Genomic DNA, 25,847 nt, shown 5'->3' on the forward strand with positions numbered 1-25,847 from the left:
TGCCTCGCTTGTTTATGCCATTTGATCCAATTATAACAGCAAAAACCTGGTTTTACCATTTTACAATGGACTGAGACCTGCATTGTCCAATCAGAACTGCACAATGTTGATACCTCATTACATAAAATGGACCTAATTAGCTATTTGGGTGGAACCTTCATCATTAAAGCTGGACTGCCTTTTATCTCAATGGAACACAGTTTAGGTAGCTACCTGAATTAGTGTCTTCCAGGCTGTAACTGTTTTTTTCTTTTCTCCAATAAATGCTCTGTATTCTTTATTAGAATCTAAATTTAATTTTGGTTTGCAATGTGAAAGGAGACACACAAGGACCAGAGTATTCTCTAACCTATTTTAAGAAAGCCTTTAAAATAAAGTTGCATCTCAGGCTCTTGCTCTATAATACATATATAAGTCAAATATATATATATTTTTAAAATATCTAAAGCCCTTCCATAAAAAAATGGTTTATTTATCTGGTGTCCACACATAATCCCTATCTTAACATGGGTTGTAAAGAATGTTATTTTATTTATTTTTAGTGTTATTGTTTTATCTGTAAAGCAACCTATTTAAAATCATTCCTTAAAGTCTTATTTAACTTTTTTTTTCAGGCAGAATTAAGGACTTTGAGGAAATGATTTACTAAACTTAATAATATGTTAAGAAGGATAAGTCCAATCCTTAATATAAAATTCTAGGTAGCTATTGTTTGTTATTGTCAGTGAGCAGCAATAATTATCTTCTTCTCTTGAAACCTAAATCTCCTTTGGTTTTTATGATATCACGGTAAGGTAGTAACTATGAGTTGTCTCACTGCTCTGGTTGCCACTAAAGAAGTGTGTGTGTGTTTATGTGTTTTTTATGTGTGTGAGATTACTAATGTGTGCTGAAAGTATGCCCTCTTTTCATCAATTAAAAACAATTCTCTAGGTTTAGGTGAGAAGAATGAACTGGAAGAGCAAACAGGATTTTGGGGGCAATGTAAATGAAATGTATGATATTATAGTGGTGTATACATGTCATTATACAGTTGTATAAACTCATACATTGTACAATAAAAAGAGTTAATCCTTAAATAATCTATGAACTCTGGTTGATAATAGTCTGTCAGTATCAGTTCATCAAATGTAACATGTGTCCCCTTTACTAGAGGAAGCTCTTCATACTCTTCATATATGAGGGCAAGAATCTATGGGAAATCTCTGTACTTTCTTCTCAATTTTGCTGTGAACTTAAATTTTCTCTACAAAAATACATATATGTGTGTGTGTACATATAACTAACCAACAGTTTCCCAGGGAGAAATTTAAAGCTGTGCACAGCAAAAGAGGAAGAAAAAAAATATATAAAACAATCCCCATCTCTGAGTATTCTTTTTTTTTTTTTTTGTATTTTTCTGAAGCTGGAAACAGGGAGAAACAGACAGACTCCCGCATGCGCCCGACTGGGGTCCACCCGGCAGCCCACCAGGGGCGACGCTCTGCCCACCAGGGGGCGAGACTCTGCCCCTCCGGGGCGTCGCTCTGCCGAGACCAGAGCCACTCTAGCGCCTGGGGCAGAGGCCAAGGAGCCATCCCCAGCGCCTGGGCCATCTTTGCTCCAATGGAGCCTTGGCCGCTGGAGGGAAAGAGAGAGACAGAGGGGAAGGAGGGGGAGGTGGAGAAGCAAATGGGCGCTTCTCCTATGTGCCCTGGCCGGGAATCGAACCCCAGTCCCCTGCACGCCAGGCCGGCGCTCTACCGCTGAGCCAACCAGCCAGGGCCCCATCTCTGAGTATTCTTGACTGTATCCTAAGTGGCAGATAGCTAAATTCCTCTTAAAATCTCACATAAGATAGAATGACTTCCAAGTGGAAGGAGAAAAGGGAAAAAAATTACAATATGAGTTTAGAAAGTTTTCCTTTTAACTGGTAAATGGAACTTAAGAGTATTCAGTTCATGAACTGATTTGTTAGGTGTGTTGAGTTTTAATAGAGTAAATTAATAAATGTATCTTTTAATTTCATTTTTCTTTTCCATTATTACTGATTTTTATTATTTACCAGTTGCTGACACTTTGCTCACATACTCATTCAAGGCAATAACTGTGCTAATACATTGTCTGGTTATAATGCACAGCATTTTATGTGCATTTTAAAATGTGAATGGAAATGAAAAAGACCACTGAATATATGGATACAGATTTCTGATTTTGCATGAAGATGACATTTATCATTATTCATGACATAAAAGTTATATTTTTAAATCAGGCAGTATCAGGTAGATGAAATATGCATTTAAAGCATAATAGAAAAACTGAAAAAAAAACACTATTTCTATCCTGTTATTTGAAAAGATGACTATTCTTGCATTAATTTAAAAACAATCAAGAATTTGAAATTGTTTTTACTCAAAATGATACTTATAATTTATCTTTAATTGAAAACAAACCAAAATTATCTCTCCAGAGTGAGGTTTTAAACTTTTTTTAAAGTTTTTTATTGTTCTCAATTATACTTGAATGAAGTTTCATGATTAAAGTACAAATTTTTTTGCATACAAAGTAGTTACCTATTTTCTGTTTCTGAAGCAATCACATTTAACTTATGTATGTCTAATTTATTCTTTTGTGTGTGCAACAGAGACAGAGAGAGAAACAGAAAAAGGGACAGATAGGGACAGAGAAACATGAAGGGAGAGATGAGAATTATCAATTCTTTGTTGCGGCACCTTAGTTGTTCATTGATTGCTTTCTCATACATGGCTTGACCAGGGGAATACAGCAGAGTGAATGATTCCTTGCTCAAGCCAGTGACCTTGGGCTTCAAGCCAGCAATCTTTAGGCTCAAGTCATGACCATGAGATCATGTCTATGATTTCATGTTCGAGCCTGCGACCCTGTGCTCAAGCTGGTGAGCTCGCACTCAAGCCTACGCTAAGCCAGCAACCTCTGGTTTCGAACCTGGGTCATCTACATCCCACTCCGACGTTCTATCCATTGTTCCACCACCTGGTCAGGCTCTAATTTATTCTTATATTTACACTTAAAATACTGATGTTATTTTTTTATTATTTAACTCCAGATATTTGCTGTTGTATTGTATACTTACTATAAAACAGGAGTGTTTATTTATTACATTCTACTGTCCCACGTGTTTCACTGAGTCACAAGCTTCCAATACAATTAAATAATGATAATAATATTAATATTAAATGTAACTACAAAATATAAGCCAAGTTTATAAGTTCATATTAAGACAATAATTAAATTAAAAAAACTAAAGCCTGACCAGGCAGTGTTGCACTGGATAGAGCATTGGACTGGGACTCAGAGGACCCAGGTTCAAAACCCTGAGGTCACTGGCTTGAATGTGGGCTCATCTGGCTTGAGTGGAGACTCACCAGCCTGAGCGAGGGGTTGCTGGCTTGAGCATGGGATCATAGACATGACCCCACAGTCACTGGCATGAGCCCAAAGGTCGCTGACTTGAGCAAAGGGTCACTAGCTTTGCTATAGCCCTCCAGTCAAGGCACATATGAGAAAGCAATCACTGAACAACTAAGGAGCTGCAATGAAGAATTGATACTTCTTATCTCTCTTTTTCCCTGTCTGTCTGTCCCTATCTGTCCTTCTGTCTGACGCTCTCTCTGTCTCTGTCAAAAAAAAAGGTAGTGGCCCTGGCCAGTGGTTCAGTAGATAGAGCATCAGCCCAGCATATGGATATCCTGGGTTCGATTCCCAGTCAGGACACACAGGAGAAATGACCATCTGTTTCCTCTACCCATCAACTCCTTCTCTCCCTATTCCCCTGTCACAGGTAGTGGCTTGATTGGTTTGAACATAGGCCCTGGGCACTGAGGATGTCTCCATTGTTTTGAGCACATTAGCATCAGGAGCTAAAAATAGCTGGGTACTCAATTATTGGCTCCAGATGATGTTGCAGGGTGGATCCCAGTCAGGTCACATGTTGGAGTCTGTCTCACTATCTCCCCTCCTCTCACTTAAAAAAATAGTAGAGTTTCTTAAACCTATATAAAAGTAAGAGATAATTGATATCCTCACAATATTATGTCTAGTGTAAGGCTATGACATAGCACATCCTTCCATTTATTTAATATCAATATTGTATTTGTTTATTAATATTAAATCAATACAATTGATCTTTGCATATTAACTTTCTATCTATTCGATTTCTTACTAAACTTGCCTACTAACTTACTCGTTAATGTCTTAGGTAATCATGCCTATAGTTTTCTAAGGATTTTCTATGTTCAAATAATGTCACCTCTAAACAATGACAGTTTAACTTCTTTTAATTAATATAAATTTTCTTACACTTTTTGTTCTATTGAAGTTACACTTGAAGAAAGACTAAGAAAAAATATAGTGAATATTTTTGCCTATTTTTGATCTGAGAAATGTTTTAATAATTCATCATTAACAATAATTTAAAATGTCTTATATATACAATTAATAATATAAATACTTCTTGTTATACAGTTTCTGAATTTTTATCAGATAAATTTTATCAAATTCTTTGCATCTATTACATTGATTATATATACATTTAATATTAAACACTTTTTATCATTAATATAATAAAATATTTTGCTTTTTATGCATGCATGTCTGCATTGTATTTGTTGTTAAGATAGAATTAATTTTATTATTCTCTCCTCAAGTTTATTGATTTTGTCCTCTGTATTTTTACTCTATTATTGAACCAATCTAGCATGTTTTTTTAATTTATATTATTGTATCTTTTAATTCTATAATTTTCATTGGGTGTTTTTATGTCATTTATATTTATTTGTTAAAATTTTATAATTTTTTATGTGGTTCAAGAGAATTTGTAGTTTCTGTTGACACATTTTTATTAAGGTGGTTTTAAAATCCTTGTCAGTTCTCTTTTTAATTATTTTCTACCATATTACCCAGCTATCTCTCTACTGGGTATCTGCCCAAGAAACTCAAAAACATTAGTACGTAAAGACACATGCACCACCATGTGTATCAATCACAGCATTATTCACAGTGGCAAAGACATGGAAACAACCTAAGTGTCCTTTGGTAGAGGATTAGATAAAGAAGATGTGGTATACATATATACAATGGAATATTACTCAGCTATAAGAAAAGATGACATAGTGACATTTATGACAACCTGGAATTATCTTGAAAACATTATACTAAGTGAAATACGTAAATCAGAAAAAGCTAAGATCTGTATGATTTGATATATAGGTGGGATATAAAACTGAGATTCATAGACATAGATATAAGTAAAGTAGTTGCCAGGGGGAGGGGATTGTGGGGGAGAGGAGAGAGGAGTAAAAAGGGACAAATATGTGATGATAGAAAATTATTTGACTTTGAATGATGAGTATACAACATAATCAACAGTTCAAATGCTATAGAAATGTTTACCTTAACCTATGTACTCTTATTGATCAATGTCACCTTGTTAAATTTAACTTTCTAAGTAAAATTTAAGAAAAAGTCTTTGTCAGATAATTAGCATGTGATTTATCTAGTTGGTGTTAGTTTTTTTTGTCATTAAATTTATCATTTTTATGGTTTTTGGAGTGATATGCTACTTTATTTTTATTTTTTATAATCTGGGCCATTTTGTTGATCTTAAAACTATGTTTTTTATTTAATATTTTTTGTCTTTAACAGAAATTTATTCTCTTGAGCACACATGTACTACCTTAATTCTATGGCTGCGGTGCCATTGCCAATATAATTCTTAGATGCTCTTTGTTACTACTTTTTTACTTACCTTGTGTCCTTAGGGTTTCTACTGTTCCCTGCTGGTGCTGTTTGAGGAAGTAAACAGCTCTCCATAGTGCCACTAGCTAGATACATGGATGTTTTACTTAGCAGTGGGTAGATGATTCCTCTATCAGAAACATTTGAAACATCTTTCTTCTGTCCTGTTCCTCCTGTCCTGGGGTTCCTAATAAATTTTTTTTAATTCTACCTTTCAGAGTTCTTTTTTAGTTTTCTCCTGCTTTTCCCCCATTGCTTATAATTGTACTTATTAGGGAGGAAAAAGAAAAAATTAATCTATGTCATCTTGTTGTGACCAGAAATTGTTATGATAACCAATTATTTAATAACTTAAAGTTGAGCATCTTTTCTACATGTTTTATAGCAAGTTATGTTCCCATGTCTAATAAATGATATTTCACTAACTATTTTCAATTGTGTAAGTTTATGTGAGATTTTAAAAGTAATAAATATACTTGTATCTTTTCCAGGTATGCTTACTTTAAATCAGTTTTTAGCTTTTTGTATTTCTTTAATATTCTTTGCACTTCTCTTGGAATAATTTTCTGAGAAATTGACATTATTTTAACTGCTAGAAATTGAGACCTATTATTTTCATGATTCAGAAAATGTTGAGAGTTACTGATTATAATAGTCTTCATTACTTTTCTAAGATTTTAGAGAAAGAAAAGTGAAATGTGCAAGGGCATAAAAGAAAAATAATACCTATTTTTTTGCAGAGGGTTTGGGTAAATTGTGGAATTTTATTTAAAAATTAGCACTCTTGACAACATCTGCAATGTCATTTATTTGTATATCTCAACATGTATAATATAAACTCAAAATATATTGAATTAAAAATAGTTTAAGCACTACATTATTTGTAAACTTTATGATTCATCATATTTCCCTAATATAAACTCAATAAAATCTCAATAAATATGAATGGAAGATGATAATATTGTGAGTGAACAGGGGATTACAAAATGGTAAAAACAGGAAGAATATAGATGACTGTATTTCTGCAATGTTAAATAATTTATTCCCTCTGTCTTTCAAAAAAATATTTTGGTCCACTAGGAAAAAAATAAAAGGTGGAAAAGACAACAAATCATTAAAAGGTTTTTGCAATCATAAAAATTTTATTAACATATTGATAATAGTATTATTTTCTCATTTTTAACTTTAGGTTCAAGTTCTTCGGAATGCTGGAGAAGAAGTGACCCTAACAGTATCTTTTTTAAAAAGAGCACCTGCTTTCCTCAAACTTCCACTAAATGAAGATTGTGCATGTAAGCATTTATAAAGAATAGGTAAAATGCTCACATCATTGCATTTACTTTTTAAATATTATTTCCTAATATTAATTAAAAATTCATTTTTAAAATTCAGATTTCTGTGTGGATACAAATATTTTTGTTACAAATGATTCTATTAATCATTATGCAAAGAGTACAGGTGTTATTTTTATTGTAGAATGTATTCATTACACTTACAGTTATTTCCAATCTTTAATTGGAGAAGCTGTATTTTAAAAATAAGTATCATATGAAATATATACATTGTGTGTCTCTATTAAGTACTATTAACAATATTTAATTAACATTTTTTTAACTACAGAATGATAGATGCTTATTTGGCTACTGAACTTGTTGAACAAGCATTTACACTTAAGCTGTCTAGATGAAAATATGGAGATTGAAAGGAGCACTAATCTACGTAAAAATGTATTGATTTTCATAAGAGTTTGTTTAAAATCTCTATTATTTGCATGCTAAGAAATAAAATATATTTTCTAATATTTTTGCTAAAATTATAGAAGAAAATATATTTTTAATTCAGGCATAAATAACATGTAGTGAATAGTTAGAATGGTTCTATACCACATCCTTTAAATCACAGAATGGTTCTTCTGTGCCTCTTCCCAGTTAATAATATCACTACCAGAAACAACCATTGATTTTTAAACTTCTCATCCTATATTATATTTAAAACTTATAAAACAGAATCATACTGCATTTACTCTTTTATGCCTGGCTTCTTCTTCTATTATATGCAATCACTTGTTATGTATTTCAGTAGTTTTTTTTTTTCTATATTGCTGAGTAATTTTCTATTATGTGAATATAGTAAAGTTTGACAATGCAATCTCCTGTTTATAAACAACAGTTATTTCCAGTATGTGGCTCTTGTAAATTAAACTGCTATTATCACTCTTGTACAGGCATTGGAACTCTTACAATTTTATGTCACAATTATTAGTATCTAGAAGTAAAATTTCTGAGTCAGAGAAGAAATTTGTAATTAACTTGTTAACAAATTACCAAATATATTTTTTAAATATGCAGATATTTAAAAACCTCTCACTTTCTATTCGTACGGTGTATAAGAGTTCTGGTTGCTCTATATTTATTACAATAGTTGATGGTCAAAGACTATTTTAGCTATAATATTGAGTGTGTAATGGTATCTTATTGTAGTTTTTTTCAAATTTTCTAATTTAAAATTTTTATTTATTGATTGCTTTTAGTGAGAGAGGAAGAGAGAGAGAGAGAGAGAGAGAGAGAGGAACATTGATCCATTCCTGTATGTTTCCTGACTGAGATTGAACTCGGCAACCTCTGTGCTTCAGGACTGAACTATACTTCCAGGCCTCTATTTATTTATTTTTAGTGAGAGAGAGAGAGACAGACAGACAGAGACAGAGAAAGTCACAGATACAGATAGGGACAGACAGAGAGGAAGGGAGAGAGACCAGAAACATCAATTCTTTGTTGTGACACCTTAGTTGTTCATTGATTGCTTTCTCATATGTACCTTGACTGGGGGAATACAGCAGAGCAAGTAACCCTTTGCTCAAGCCAGAGACCTTGGGCTTCAAGCCCGGGATCTTAGGCTTCAAGCCAGCTACCCTTGGGCTCAAGCCAGCGACCATGAGGTCATGTCTATGATCCCATGCTCAAGCCAGTGACCCTGTGCTCAAGCTGGTGAGCCCGTGCTCAAGCCAGTCACCTCGGAATTTGAAACCTGGGTCCTCTGCATCCCAGGACAATACTCTATCTATTGTCCTCCACCACATCAGGCCAGAGCTTTTATTTAAAAAAAAAAAAAGTTTTTTTTCTTTATTGATTTTAGATAGAAAGGAGAGAGAAAGGGGGAAGGAGCATGAAGCATAACTCATATGTACCCTGATCAGGCAAGCCCAAGGTTTTGAACTGGAGAACTCACAATTCCAGATGATGTTTTATCCACTGCACCACCAAAGGTTAGGCTTATTGTAGTTTGAAGTTACGTTTATCAGAAGATTAGCTTCTTATCCTGTGCCATTTGTTTAGTAATGTGTCTGCTCAAGTTTTTTGCCCATCTTTCTATTGTTATGTTTTTATATTATTGCAGTACAGGAGTTTTAAAAATATAATATTCATATAACAAACCTTTGTTAGCTATATGTGTTATATTTTCATTCTACTTGTGAATAACTATATTTTTTACCTAAAATTATCCTAAGTTTACACTTTTTAACTTTGATAGTATAATTTATGATTTATGTCATTTTTGTGGCATATTTTTTTCTTTATCTTCTAAAAAAAATAACGGCCTAACCCAAGGTCATAAATATATTTTTCTACATTTTTTTAGCAGCTTTAGAGCATTGGCTTTTATAATCCATCTTATATTAAGTTCTTTTTGTGTATATAAAATAAGGATCAATAATCAAGGCATCACTTTCTCATTTTCTTTAATTATGTATCTATTCTTTCAATAAAACCACCCTGATGATTAATGTAGTATTATAGAGGCATACTCACTTTTTTGTTCTTTACTTTATTGAGCCTTAACTATATTGTATTTTTTTACATTGAAGATTTATAGTAATCCTGTGTAAAACAAGTTTTCACACATATCTCCAACAGAATTTTTTCACTTCCTGTTTCTGTGTCACATACTGGTAATTCTTACAATATTTCAAACTTTCTTATTATAATATTTATTAATTTGTGGTCAGTGATTTTTGTAGTTACTATTATAATTGTTTTGGAGCACCACAAACTGTGCCCACATATGATTCTAAGTGAATTGATAGATATTGTTCTTGCTACTCTACCTAACTGGCTGTTTCTTATTTCTTTTCCTCTCCTCAAACCTCCCTAGTCCCTGAGACACAAAATATTGATATTAGGCAAATCAATAACCTTACAATAACCTATATGTATTCAAGCAAAATGAACAGTCAAACATCTCTAAATTTATAATAAATCAAAAGCTAGAAATGACTAACCTTAGTGAGCAAGGTATGTTGAAATCCAAGGTACATTGAAAGTTAGACTTTCTGTACCAAACAGCCAAACTGTGAATGCAAAGAAAAAGCTCTTGAAGAAAAATAAAAGTACTATTTCACTAACTACAAAAATGACAAGAATGTGTCATAGCCTATTGTTTATATGAAGAACGTTTTAGTGGTCTGAATAGAAGGTCAAAGCAGCCACTACATTTCTTTAAGCCAAAGTCTAATTCAGAAGAAGATTCTAGTTGTCTTCTATTCTGTAACTAAGAGATGTACAAAAAAAAAATTAAAGTTAATAGAGGCTTTAAAGATAAATTCTACAAAATATTCAAAGAAAAATTAACACCTATCTTCCTCAAACTATTCCACCAAAAAATTATTCAAGAGGAAGAAAGACCTCCAAGTTCATAATATGAGACCAACATTATCCTAATTCCAAATCCAGATAAAGATGCTACAAAGAAAGAAAATTATAAACCAATAATTTGGATGAACATAATGTTAAAATCTTCACAAAATATAAGCAAACCAGATCCATTAATACAATAAAAAAAATCATACACAGTGATCAAGTGGAATTTAATCCAGGAATACAAGGTTGGTGGAATATCTACAAATTAATAAATGTGATATACTATAGAAAATGAAAATTAAAATCACATGATTCTATCAATAGATTTCAGAAAAAAAATTTGTTAAATTCCAGCACCTGTTTTTTATAAAAATTCTCAGCAAAGTAGGAATAGAGGAAACATTCCTTAACTTAATAATGACTATACAAAACAAACCTAGCCAACATTAAACTCAATGGGAAAAACTACAAGCATTTCTCTTAAAATAAAGAACAAGACATGGATGTCTGCTTTCACAACTCTTATTCTACATAACATTGAAAGTCCTAGTCACAACAATCAGACAAGAAGAAGAAATAAAAGGCATCCAAATTGGAAAAGAAGTAAAACTAACATTATTTGCAGATGACACAATACTGTGTATAGAAAACCCTAAGAGTCCACCAAAAAAACCCTACTAGAACTGATAAATTAATTTAGTATAAAGTAGCAGGATATGAAATAAATATCAGAAAATCAGTTGCATTTTTAAAAATGTATCTTTTTATTTTAGAGAGAAAAGAAGGGAGAGAGAGAGAGAGAGATTAATCTATTAATCTGTTCCTGTATGTGCCCTGACTGCTTATTAATTCTACAACCTATGCAGATTGAGATCAACCAAGTTATTGAGCCAGGGCTCAGTTGAATTTTATAGACCAATAATGAACTATCAGAAAGGGAAACCAAGACAGCTGTACCATTTGCAATTGCTTCAGAAAGAATAAAATACCTAAGAATAAATTTAAACAAGAATTTAAAAGGTCTGTACTTGGAAAATTATGACACTGAAAAAGGAAATAGAAGAATATACAAATAAGTAGAAGCATATACCATGTTAATGAAAAGAAAGAATTGGCATCATTAAAATATTTATATTACCCAAAGCATTGTGTAGATTCAATAAAATTTCTATCAAGGCACCAACAGTGTATGTCACAGAACTTGAACAAATATTTCAAAAAATAATATGGAACCACAAAAGTCCTCAAATAGTCACAGCAATCCTGAGAAAGAACAAAGTTGGAGGAATCATGCTATTTGATATAAAACAATAATACAAGGCCATATTAGTTAAAACAGCATTGTACTGTCATAAAAAAAGACATATAGATCAATGACACAGAATAGAGACTAGAAATTAATCCATATCTTTATAGTCAATTGATATTTAAAAAATAAGGGAAGAATATACAATGGAATAAAGATATTCTATTCAATAAATGATGTTAGGAAAATAGGAAGTATAGAAGCAAAAAAAACCTAATTATCTTTTTACACCATACACAAAAGTAAATTCAAAATGGATTAGAAACATAAATGTTAGAATCAAAACCATAAAAATTCTAAGAGAATACATAGGCTATAAAATTTCAGACCAATATTATATTGTTAAATTTTATTGCGGTGACACTAATTAACATAATTAGACAGGTTTTAATTGCTCAATTTTACAACACATCACTGTACACATTATTGTGTGTTCATCCCCAAAGTCAAGTCTTTGTTCATCACCATTTATCGACTCTACAAGCTCTTCCACCTCCCTTTGTCATGGCAATCATCACATTGTTGTCCATGTCCATGATGTTTTTTTGTTTGTCTATTTGTTTGCTTGTTTTTGTCCTTTTTTACTCTATTTCTTCACTCAACAACTTACTCTCCAGGGCAGCTGTCATCCTCTCTATGTATGAGTCTGTTTTTATTTTTCTTGTTAGTTTATTTTGTTAATTAGATTCCATATATGAGTGAAATCATATGGTATTTGTCTTTCTATAACTGACTTATTTCACTTGGCATAATGATCTGCAGGTAATCCATGTTGTCACAATAAAATAAGATTTTCTTTTTTATGGCTTCATAGTATTCCACTATATAAATGTACCACAGCTTTTTTTATAAAGTCAGTTACTGTTGGGCACTTTGGTTCTTACCAGATCCTGGCTATTATAAATAGTGCTGTAATGAACATAGGGGTGCATGTAATCTTTTTAATTACTGTTTGGTAATTCTTAGAATAAATTTCCAAAAGTGGGATTACTGGGCTGAAGGAAAGTTTTGGTTTTTAATTTTTTGAGGTAATTGCGTACTGCTTTTCATAGTGGCTGCAGCAATCTTCATTCCCACTAACAGTTTATGAGGGTTCCCTTTTCTCCACAGACTTTCCAGTACTTGTTTTATATTGATTTATTGACTATGGACATTCTGACAGGTGAGGGGTATTATCTCATTGTAGTTTTATTTACAGTTTTCTGATGATTAATGGTGTTGAGCATCTTTCCATACATCTATTGGCTATCTATGTGTCTTCTTTAGAAATGTGTCTACTCTGGTGTTTTGCCTATTTTTAATTGGATTGTTTGTCTTTTTGGTGCTGAGTTGTAATGTTTTTTATAAATTTTAGATATTAATCTCTATTAGATGTATTAGCAAATATATTTGTCATTAGGTGGGTTTTCTCTTCATTTTGTCGATGGTTTCCTTTGCAGTAAAAACAAAACAAAAACAAAAACAAAACAAAACAAAAAGAACAAACAAAAAAAAAACTTTTTAGTTTAATGTAGTCCCATTTGTTTATCTTTTCTCTCATTCCCTTTGCCCAAGGAGATAGATCTGAAAAAATGCTGCTATGAGAAATGTTTGAGATTTCACTATGTTTTCTTCTAGAATATTGATAGTTTTATGTCTAATATTTAAGTCTTTAATATATTTTGAGTTTATTCTTGTGTATGGTGTAAGAAGATGGTCTAGTTTCCTTTTTTTATATGTATCTTTCCAATTTCTCCAACACCACTTATTGAGTACACTGTCTTTACCCCACTGTAAGTTCTTGCCTTCTTTGTCAAATATTGACTATGGAGGCATGGATTTATTTCTGGACATTATATTCTGTTTCATTAATTCATATGTCTGTTTTTATGCCAGTATCTTGCTGTTTTAAATACAATGGGTTTGTAGAATTGTTTGATAATAGTTATTGTGATTCCTTCAGCTTTGTTCTTCTTTCACAAGATTACTATGGTTATTTAGGGACTTTTGTGAATTCCTATTCATTTTTGAAATATTTGTTATAGTTCTGTAAAATACACCATTGGTATTGTGATAAGAATAAAATTGAATCTATATATTGCTTTGGGTAACTTAGTCATTTTAATAATGCTAATTCTGGTCCTAGCCAGTGGCTCAGTGGTAGAGCATCAGCCCTGTGTGTGGATGTCCCAGGTTTGATTCCTGGCCAGGGCACACAGAAGAAGTGCCCATCTGCTTCTCCACCATTCCCCCTCTCTTTTCTCTCTCTCTCTCTCTCTTTCTTCCCCTCCCGCAGCCAAGGCTTCATTGGAGTAAAGTTGGCTTGGTGCTTGGAATGGCTCCATGGCCTCCACCTCAGGCGCTAGAATGGCTCTGGTTGCAACAGAGCAACACCCCAGATGGGCAGAGCATTGCCTCCTGGTGCTATTGCCAGGTGGATCCTGGTCAGGAGCATGCAGGAGTCTATCTCTCTGCCTCCCCACTTCTTGCTTCAGAGAAATAAAAAAAAAATGCTAATTTTCTATTCATGAAAACAGTATATGTTTCCACTTGTTTGTATCTTTTTAAATTTTTTCTTCAGCATTTTATAATTTTCCAAGTACAGGTCTTTTACATTTTTTTATTAAATTTATTCGTAGGCATTTTATTATTTTGAAGCAATCGTGAATGGTATTGTTTTCTTGGTTTTCATTTGTGATAGATCATTATTAGTATAAAAATGCAACTAATTTCTGGATATTTATTATGTATCCTGTTATTTTACTAGGTTCATTTATGAGTTTTAGTAGTTTTTGTTTTGTTGTTGTTGTTGAATCTTTAGGATTCTCTATAAACAGTATAATGACAGTTTATTTTTTACTTTCCAATTTAAATGCTTTTTACTTCTTCTATTGAATTAATTGCTTTCACTAGCTGATTGTTGTCACTAGGACTTCCAGTATTGTATTAAATAAAAATGGTTATATTAGACAATGCTTTCTGTTCCTAATCTTAAGGAAAATGCTTATATTTTTTCCCATTGAGTATGATATTGATATTGGGTTTATCACTATAGTCTTTATTACATTGAGGTATATTCCCACTATTCAGAGTTTTTAACATAAATGAGTGCTAAATTTTAACAAATGCTTTTTCTGCACATTTTGATGTGATATCATTTTTACTCTTTATTTTGTTGATATGGTGTATCATGCTTGCTGATTTGCAAAAGTTTTACTAACCTTACTTCTCCAGAATAAATTCCACTTAATCATTGTGTGTGACCTTATTAATGTATTGCTGGATCTAGTTTGCTAATATTTTGTTGAGGATCTTAGCATTTGTGTTCATTAGGGATATTGGCCTATAATTTTCTTTGCTTTCTTTCTTTCCTCTTTCTTTCTTCCTTTCTTTTTTTATTTATTTTTTGTAGTATCTTTATCTTGTTTTGGAATTAGGTTAATGCTGGTCTCCTAAAGTGAGCTTAGGTGTCTTCTCTTTTCTTAAAATTTTTAGAATAGGTTGAGAAGGATAAATGTTAATTCTGTTTTGAATGTTTGAAAAATTCACCTACAAAGCCATCTGGTTCAGAAGTTTAGTTTTGGGGAAATTTTTGGATTATTGGTTTAACTTCTCTGGCTGTAATCTGCTGACTTAGATTCACTGATTCCTTCTGATTCAGTTTTGGGAAACAATATTTTTCCAGGAATTTATCCATTTATCCAGATTGTCCAATTTTTTGCATATAATTGTAATTTTTTAACAGTGCTTCATATTTCTCTGGTGTCTGTTATTTTTCCTCTTTTATAGATTATTTTATTTTTTTGGATACTATCTCATTCTTTTTTTATGAGTTTGTTTAAAGGTTTGTCAGTCTACTTTATCTTTTTTCAAAGAACCACCTGTTGCTTTCATTGATATTTTTGTATTGTATTTTTAGTCTCTATTATATTTATTTCTGCTCTTACCTTTATTCATTTCTCCTACTCTGGGCTCTGGCAGCTGTTCTTTTTACAAGCTCTTTTAAATTTAAGGTTAGATTATTCATTTGTGATATTTTTTGTTACTTGACATAGTCTCGTAATGCTATAAATTTACCTCTTAGGGCTGCTTTCACTGTGCCCCATAAATATTGATGTTTGTGTTCTCATTTTAATTTGTTTTAGGTATATTTTTATTTATTCCTCCATCTGGCTGTTAACACATTTATTGCTTGGTAACATTTGTTTAGCCTTCAGGTCTTTGAGTGCTTTTCTGTTTTATTCTTATGATTGACTTCTAGTTTCACATAATTATGGTCAGAGAATATGCTTGAAATGATGCATTTTGTGTTTAACGTGGTTTATCCTAGAAAATGTTCCATGTGCACCTGAAAGAAATGTATATTCTGCTGCTTTGGGATGAAATGGTATAAAGATATCAATTAAATTCAGTTAATCTAATGTGTCATTTAAAAGCTACCATTTCCTTTTTGATTTTCTGTCTGGAAGATCTATCCATTGATGTCAATGTGGTGTTAAATTCCCCCTACTGTGACTGTCTGTCTTTCAATCTCTTCTTTTATGCTCATCAAGTTTTGCTTTACACATTTAGGTGCTCCTACAATGTATGTGCAACTGATTACAATGGTTATATTTTTTGTTGGATTTTTCCCTTTATTATTATGTAGTGTCTTTCTTTATCTCCCATTATAGCATTTGTTTTAAAAACTGTTTTGTCACATATACATATTGCTACTGCAGACATTTTTTATTTCCATTTACAATAAAAAATTTTATCTCTTATTTTGTATCTTTCATTCTGACATGGATCTCTTAAAGTCAGTACATGTATGAGTTTTGCTTTCTTATCCTATGTCTTTTAATTGGAAAGCATTTAATCCAGTTCCATTTAAAGTGGTTATTGATAGGTACATATTTATTGCCAATTTATTTTTTTAACTATGTTCCTTTTTTATATATTTTCTTTTTCTTCTTATTCTTCTTAAAGCAGACCCTTTAACTTTCTTTAAAATTACTATTTTGGTTATAACAAATATCTTTAGCATTTTAATTTTTTTATTTTTTGGTCTAGAGAGCTCTTTATTTCACCTCCAATTTATTTATTTTTATTTAGTGAGAGGAGGGGAGACAGAGAGTCCCTCAAATGCACTCTGATTTGGATCCCCTTGGCAAGTCCACCAAGGGGCGATGCTCTGCCTATCTGGAGCATTGCTCAGCAACCAAGCTCTTCTTAGTGCCTGAGGTGGAGGCCATGGAGCTATCCTTAGCACCCAAGGCCAACTTGCTCCAATCAAGTCATGGCTACAGGAGGAGAAGAGAGAGAAAGAGAGAGAGAGAGAAGCCAGAGGGGAAGGAGGGATGGAGAAGAAGATGGGTGCTTCTCCTGTGTGCCCTGACTAGGAATTGAGCCCAGGGCATCCACATTGGGCTGGTGCTCTACCACTAAGACAGCCAGCCAGGGCCTCCTTCAATTTTAAAGGATAGCTTTGCTGAGTAAAGTAGTTTTGGTTTTAGATTCTTATTTTTTATCATTTTGGATATTTCATGCCAATCCTTTTTTGCCTGAAATATTTTGTTAAGAAATCAGCTGACAACCTTATGACAGCACCATTTTAAGTAACCAACTGCTTTTCTTTTGTTGCTTTTAAGATTTTTTCTCTTTGTCTTTAATGATTAATTGTGGTGTGTCTTGGTGTGGGCCTCTTTGGCTTCATTTTTGGGACTCTGTGAGTTTTTTGGACTTAAGTGTCTTTTTTCTTCACCAGGTTAAGAAAATTTTTAGCTATTATTTCTTCAAATAGGTTATCAATTTTTTATTTTGTCTCTTCTTCTTCTGGTATCCCTAAGATACAGATGTTGTGATGTTTCGTGTTGTTTCAGTGTTTTTCAACCACATTTTGTAGACTAGCCCTGAAGAGTTAACTACCCTGAAGTTATATGAAGATTATAGACCTAATGTTTATAGACTCTATAATATTTAAACAGAATCATGGTGGTTAACTCTTTTGTGGGGCAGCAAAAATTTTTTGGCATACTTGCATCAGTCTGTGAACCAGAGATTGAAAACCACTGCCTGAAAGTACCTTCATTATTTTTAATACTTTTTATTATTCTTTCTTCTGATTTGTTTTTTTTTTCTACATTGTTTTCCAAATCACTGATTTGATCCTCTGCTTACATTTTTTTCCTTCTAGTTGTATTTATTTTTTATTTTTTATTCATTTTAGAGAGGAGAGAGAGAGGGAGAGAGAGAGACAGAGAAAGAGAGAGAGAGAGAGAGAGAGAGGAGAGAGAGATGGGGGAGGAGCTGGAAGCATCAACTCCCATATGTGCCTTGACCAGGCAAGCCCAGGGTTTCAAACCAGCGACCTCAGCATTTCCAGGTCGATGCTTTATCCACTGCGCCACCACAGGTCAGGCTCTAGTGTATTCTTGAGGTCATATATTGTATTCTTTATTTCTAAGTGGTTGCTTTTTATGGTTTCTATTCTTCTTTATGCTTATTATCTTTGTTGAAGTTTTCATTTGTTCTTTGAACATCCATAAAACCATCACTCTAAACTCTATATCTATAAATTGCTTGTATCTGTTTTAGTTAGCTCTTTTTCTGGACATTTTTCCTGTTTGGTCATTTAGGGCTTGTTTTTTTTCCTCCCCATTTTGGCTGCTTCTTTTGGTTTGTTTCTATGAATTAAATAGATCTGCTATGATTCCCAGTCACTGTTGGGTGGCTTTGTGTAGTGGATATTCTGTTGGGTCTATTGTTGTAGATTTCTTGATTACTCGAGCTGTATGCTCCAGGTATGCCTTTTGCGTGGGTTATGTGAGCCCTCATATTGTAATTGGATTTTGATTACTATAGTACCATTGTGTGTGGGCTCAGCCCTCAGTCTGGATGGCTGTTAGGCTTTACTTCAACCAATGTGTGTGAGTGATTATACAGGTGCTGACTACAGAAAGTCAATACACCTCTGCTGAGTTTGGTGCCTGACAAGCTCTCATTTAGGACATGCTACTTGTAATTAATTGGATCCTGCTGTGATGTTGTCTGAAAGTAGACACCAAGTGTGTTGGTTCTGGGCCTCTTGGAAGGAAGAACTTGATGCAAACCACTATAAGACATTGGCTGTGACTGGCCAGCAGCCAACTGGAGCTATAGGTAATCCACAGTTTATGGCAGTCTCTTCAGGGTTTAAGTGCACATGAGAAGGACCAAGGTAAGCACCAAGGAAGGCTTATACCAGCACCTTTACTAGGGACAAGTCAGCACAAGTCATAAGGCACCCTGAGACTGGCCTTGGGCTGTCTCTACCTGCTGAATATCTGTTAGGCTTTATTACTGAGAGAGCCTCTGGTGGAGTGTAATACCAGTGGCTGAGGCCAAGCATGTTCATATTGGATTCAGGCAGATGGTAGAGAAACTGCAGAGCTAGAAAGCAGTGGACTATTTATGTTTATTAGATTCTCTCAATAGTGGGTAAGCAAACAAGCAGGGAAAAATCTCTTCTTACAGAAACAAGTGAATAAACAACAAATGTCCCTTCAAACTGGTAGGCAAGTGATCCACCTAATGGCCCCTTGCAGTGGCAGACAAACAATCTGTGCCAAGGGATAGTACCCATAGCCTTATATAAGCAAAACACACATGTGGCTCTTCCACATGCTCACACTTGAATCATGCAAAGTACAAGTGAGCAAGCCTAACACAGCTGTTTTCCCAACATTCTACACCTTTAGGGTTGCTCATCTTACAATCTATGAGACAGATACCTTCTGCAGCGGTCCTTGTGTGAGGAGTGAGATACATTATATCACAGAAACAGTGCAGAATACAGCAATTAAATTACAAAGACACAAACTATGCAAAGGTACTTTTCAAAATGTTTACCTGAGCACTCCGCTCAGGGAGTTAACTGGAGACCGGCAGTCTCCATGGTACCAATAAAGTCATCCATTGTAAGTAAGGAGCATGTATATTCTAAGGCCATGTTCATTAAAGAAAGTGTCCTTGGCCCTGGCCGGTTGGCTCAGTGGTAGAGTGTCAGCCTGGCATGTGGCAGTCCCGGTGGTTTTGATTCCCAGCCAAGGCACACAGAAGAAGCGCCCATCTGCTTCTCCACCCTTCCCTCTCTCTTTTTTCTCTATCTCTCTCTTCCCCTCCCGCAGCCAAGGCTCCACTGGAGCAAAGTTGGCTTGGGCACTGAGGATGGCTCCATGGCCTCCATCTCAGGCACTTGAATGGCTCTGGTTGCAACAGAGCAACATCCCAGACAGGCATAGCATCACTCCCTAGTGGGCATGCCGGGTGCATCCCAGTCGGGTGCATGTGGAAGTCTGTCTCTCTACCTCCCTGCTTCTCACTTCAGAAAAATAAAAAATAAAAAAATAGTGTTCTTGGTGTGTCTCTGCAACTGGATAGGAGCAACTTTTCAGTGCAGCAGGGCCTTTGTAGGTGCTGTGGACACCCCTCCCCCAGTAAGGGTGTCCTGTAGTTCTGTCTACAAGTGGCATATACTTCCAGCAAGGGAGCTGGTACCCCCCTCTTTTCACAGTCCCAGCTCCAACAGTTCATTATACTGCTGAATAGTCAGCCCATGATACATAGCCAAGCTGTCTGTGCAAATCACCAAAAGTGAAGGTTCATTACTGGAAACTACCCATATAGCTCCTTGATAACAAACTTCAGTGTCTTTCCATAAGTGCTTTGTTTGTTGTCACAAGCCCCATCCAGACCTCTCAGAGGTCAAGCTCACAGGGCCTGGCAGGGTCAAACACATTCAAGGCCTGTGCTGACTTGACAGTTCTTTTAGCTGTTGCAAAAGCAACCTGGGCCAGCTAAAGCCAACACATTAGAAGGAGACTGGAGAATTGCTAATTCCACATGTGGCCTCTGACCTTCTGCTTGTCCCTGTTAGATGGGTCCCTCAGGCTCCTCCCACCCCACCTTTCAAACTGGAACAATGCATTTTAAGGATCCTTCTCTCCCTCAACTCTCTTCAACAAATAATTCTGCAACTGTTTAACCTGAGCTCCAACCATTTTTTTGACAGTGGCCCTAGACACTGGCATCCCCCACTTTTTTAGTGGCTGGAACCTCTTTTCCAGCTTAAGCTGCCACCAACGCACTAAGAGGACTCTATTAGACCTGCCATCTAATTTCTTTTTATCTGCCCTGGCAGTAATCAAATCTACCCACATCTAGGTTCGTTAACATTTACAGGCCCCTTTCTCTTGTTAGTTGTTGGGAACGGGGGCAGCATGGGCAGCAGCCTGCACATCCTTATGGTTCTGTGCTACCTCCACCTCCTTTAAGTCTGCCACAATCTGTGTAACTGTATTGATGGGCTGCCCCACATAGGGGCTTAAGATAGCCACTAGTAATCCAAAAAGGGTTGATAGGGTACTAAGAGAATAAGGCCCCTCATTCTTGCTGTAAATACTTCCTCATCTGGCCCATGAGACCTCAGTTTGAAAGCAGCATTTCTCATGCCTAGTTACCAGATAATCTGCTGCAGCTCAGAATCTGACTGTGCCAGATTTACTGCCCCTGGCAAGTTTTCAGTATTCTGCCAGACTGTAAATGGCAGCCATCATCTATTCTAATAGTGAAAAGTTTCCTGGGTTCTCATGGCAGTTCTAAACATATTGCCTCAAGGAGGAATGTGAGGTAATGGTGGCTAATCTCTCCATCTTTGTTCCAGAGAACATGATGCCATCCACCCATATGTCCCACAGTCACAGTAACCAAGCTGCCAGGGACTCAATGAGTTTCTGCCTGAATCTCAACCTTAACTTTAACAACTCTATCTGGGTATAGGGCCAGACCACAGAGCCCTCAACTACTTTTTGGAAGGGGTTGTGCCTGCCCCTGAGGCACTTTTGGCTGCTGAATTTTCACTTTCTGGGTGACCACCAGTTGTGTTCTGAGGTTGCCAAAGGCAGTTTCATCCCAAACTTCTTCTTTCTCAGAGGAGGAGGAGTTTGAAATGCCTGCTACCACTGACTCAGAGTTGCTCTGCCAGTGACACTCCTTCAGTGATCACTTTGATTTTTGCAACTACCAGCTCTCGGCCTGAAGCTGAAACTTGAGCTCTTGATCCTAAAGTTGTTTCTTTAATAACTGCCATTGCCAGCATTCAGCTTCTAGGGAAAACTGGATCTCTTAAACCTTTCATTTCTTCTCAAGCAACCATTCCAGCTCATGCCATTGTTAGTGTTCAGTCTGCAGCTTTTTCTGGAGCTTTTGTTCTCATGCAGTCTCTTGTAAAGAGCTTTCAGTTTCTTCTTGCAGGGCTGTAACAAACACCCAGCCCATGACCCCCAACAGGATGGCCACAGGGAACCATATGCTGGAAAACAATGGCCACTCCTCTAGTCAACCCTTCAAGGGTGTTTGTGGCTCCATACGAGTCTGATCCAAATCTTGCCCACTATACAAGATGTAATGCTGGTGGTCAAGGCCAGGAAGATTCACGCTGAATTTGGGAAGACTGTAGTGAACTACAGAGCTGGAGAGTGGTGGGCCACTCCCATTTATTATATTCTTACAACAATGGGGAAACAAACAGGCGGGGGAATACCTCTTCTCACAGCAGCAGGCAAACAAACAGCAAAATGGTCCCTTACAGTAGGGGGCAAGTGATTCATCAAATGGCCCCTTGCAGTAGCAGGTGAACAATCAGCACCAAAGGAAAGCACCCATAGCTTTACACAAGATGTACACACGTGGTTCTGCCATATGCTCACACACTAATTATGTAAAGTGCAAGTGAGCAAGCCTAACACAGCTATTTTCCCATCATGGATTCGGGAGGATGAGGCTTTTGGATCTCCCTTGATAGGAAATGCCAGTTAGGCTTCAGGGCAGGTGGTATGTAAGCCCCAACCCAGACATGTGTCTCAGTCTGTTCCAAACTTTGCCCGCACCTCAGCAGGACAGGATCACTAAAAGTCAGGCAGATGGGGCTTTGATGTCCAAAGTAGTGGTCTGCCAACAGCCAGCAGGGTAGTTCTATTGAATCCCCCATGAGGGAAAAATGCCAGTCAGATGCACTTGAAAGCAAAGGGAATGGCTCCTGTTTCAAAACCAGACAACTGAATCACTGTTACTCCCTAAGCCTGGTCAGACTTCTCCTCCACGCCAAGGCTGCTGACTCCACCACAGGGCCTAATGTTTGCTGGGTGGGGCAAATTACTGCATGAAAGAGGGTACCCCGCCTAGGAATGATGACAGCTGTGGTATAGGAAAATGACTCAGCACAGTAACTTTGGTAGCTGTCCCCCTGTATTTCTCCCTAGAGCCACAAATCTCAAACTCTCTTCATGGGACACTAGTCAGCTCAGCCCTCTCTACAACAGAAACCAGGGTAAGTGGTTAGAAAAAGATTTGTGTTGACCTTTTAAGGGGATATCTGACTCTTTACAGACTCCTGTATTCTTTCTGGCAAATAAAAACTTTGTACCTTTTTACAGCCAAATGTTATGTGGATGCCTCATTCCATCTCTGGTGCTCTAAGCTGGGGCATCCGGCTGTGGGTTTAGGTCCCTCCCATGTTAGGGGGAAATCCTCACACAGCTGAGATATTTTTCCAGCACCTCACTCATAGCTTGTGGGAGCAGGGCTATCTATCCCTTCCACATCTCCTTCCAACCACTCTAAATGTGGCTTCTTCTATGAATCGTTGGTTACAGATTTTTCTTCATTTAGTCTTGAGTTGATTTTTCAGGATGACTATTCTTAAATGTAGTTGTATCTCCAGTTTGGTCTTGGGAGGGGGTGGGTGTATCATCCACCTATTTTGCCACCATCTTTGATCTCCAAGCTCAGACATCTTTTATAGCAATATATTTTTAACGTATAACATCAGGCAAGAAAAACAAAAGAAAAAATACATTAATTGAAGTACATCAAACTAAAAGTTTTTGCACAACAAAAGAGACCATCAACATCATATTTATGATATATCTGATCAGGACTATAAATCTAAAATTTATAAGAAACTTATATAACTCAACACCAAAAACTAAACAGTTCAAGTAACAAATAGACAAAGAACCTGGATAGACAATTCTCCAAAGAGGATGAATAGATGGCCAATAGCCTTATGGAAAAGATGTTTAATGTCACTAATCATCAAAGAAATAAAAATTTAAACCACAACAAGCTATTGCCTCACACCTATTAGAATGGCTATCATCAATAAATCAACACACAAGTGTTGGTGAGGATGTGAAGAAAAGGGAAAACTTGTGAACTCTTAATGGAAATGCAGATTTGTGCCACCACTGTGGAAAGCAGTATGGAATTACCTCAAAAAATTAAAAATGAAACTACCTTTTGATCCAGCAATCCCACTTCTGGTAATATATCCTAAGAATCTTGAAACACTAATTTGAAACAGTATATGAACCCCTATGTTGATTATAGCATTGTTTACAACAGCCAAGATTTAGAAACAGCCCAAGTGTCCATCAGTAAATGAGTGGATCAAAAAGGAAATCTTACCTTATACAACATCCTGAAAGGACCTGGATAGTATTATACTAAGTGAAATAAGCCAGGGGGAAAAAAAGACAAATACCATGTGATTTCACTTATATATGGACTCTAATGAACACAATAAACTAATAAAAAGTAGATAAAGACTCAATACAGAGAACAGACTGACAGCTGTCAGAGGGGATGGGACTTGGTAGGCTTGGTGAAAAGGGTGAAGGGATTAAAAAAAGGGAAAAACTCATAGAAACAACAGATTACAAGAGGGAAAGGTATAGGATGAGCAGAAGTAGGTAAATGGGGGGATAAGCAGTGATGGTAGGAGCTTGACTTGGAGTGGTGAACACACAGTATAATATTCAGATGAAGTATTATAAAATTGTTCACCTGAAACCCATATAATTTTATTAATCAAGGTCATTCTCATAAAAGAAATAAAAGAAGTGGAGCCTGAAGATGTGACTGAATTTCTACAATTTCATGATAAAACTTTTATGGATGAGAAAGTGCTTTTTATGGATGATCAAAGAAAGTCATTTCTTGAGATAGAATGTACTTTTGTGAAGATATGAAGATTGTTGAAAAGACAATAAAGTATTTAGAATACCACATAAACTTAGTTTGTAAAACAGTGGTGGGGTTTAGGAAGATTGACTTTAAATTTATTTTTTACCTAGTTGTAAATTCAAACTTTATTAAAAGAATTTATACACCCAAAAGAAAGCTTCTGAATTAATTTCTTAACATCTGTTGAAATGCACCTTCATGATCTTAATTGATTTGGAATTCAAATTACAGTTATATTTGAGTATCCCAATGTAAACAAGGTAACCCTATATGTAAAGATTATACTAAATTTTAATAAAATGCCTTCTATACTCACAGGGCAGTTAGCAAATATATATTAGAGAAGAAATAAGTATGCATCACCTCAACCTTTTGAATTATTGCTTTACCTAAATTCCCCATGGTCATATAATTTATTTCCCTAAAATATCTCACAGAGATTGACTCCAATTTTGAAAGAAGTTTTACTGCAGGTAAAAAATGATATTAAATACATTGCATACTACCAATCAATCTTTCATGAAAGGAAGAATCAATCAATGCAAACAACCTTACTATTACCTTATTTTAAGAATTTGCCACAGAAACCTCAAACTTCAGCAAACATCCTCCCTGATAAGTTACCAGATATCAATATCAAGAAAACACCCTCCACCAGCAAAAAGATCCCAACATACTAAAAGCTTGGATGATGGTTAACATTTTTTAGCATTAAATTGTTCTCTTAATTAAGGTGCCTACATTAAAAAAAAAAAACAAAAACAGAATGCTATTGCATACTTAATGGAGTATAGTAGTGTAAACATAACTTCATATGCACTGCTTTAGTGCAGTGATCTGGAACTGAAACCACAATATGTCTCCGGTACATCTGTAATGTCTGCTAAAGTCACTTAAGCTAAATTCTTCAAGCGTGCAATTTTTCAAGATCATTTGATTATTCTAAATTACTGCATACATTTTAGAAATAGCTTGTCAATTTCTACTAAAATAAAACCTATTATGATTTCGAATGAGACTATGTTGAATATATGGAAAATTTGAAGAATTAACCTCCTAACAACTTCAAATCTTTCAATCTACGATCATAACAGACCTTTCCATTATATTTAAATTTTAATTTTTTC

General features: G+C 35.2%; 1 protein-coding gene across 4 annotated transcripts in view; it reads left to right on the forward strand.

The window, feature by feature from the left end:
* SNTG1 (syntrophin gamma 1) overlaps positions 1-25,847 on the forward strand; it is a 617,538-nt gene that overhangs the window by 360,907 nt on the left and 230,784 nt on the right. For all 4 annotated transcript variants that reach the window (XM_066264652.1, XM_066264655.1, XM_066264653.1 and 1 more), the window contains one exon: positions 6,944-7,046. In XM_066264652.1, coding sequence (XP_066120749.1) covers positions 6,944-7,046 — 103 coding nt within the window. The remainder of the gene's footprint in view (positions 1-6,943; positions 7,047-25,847) is intronic.

This window comes from Saccopteryx bilineata, chromosome 3, assembly GCF_036850765.1.
Source record: "Saccopteryx bilineata isolate mSacBil1 chromosome 3, mSacBil1_pri_phased_curated, whole genome shotgun sequence".
Classification (NCBI taxonomy): domain Eukaryota; kingdom Metazoa; phylum Chordata; class Mammalia; order Chiroptera; family Emballonuridae; genus Saccopteryx; species Saccopteryx bilineata.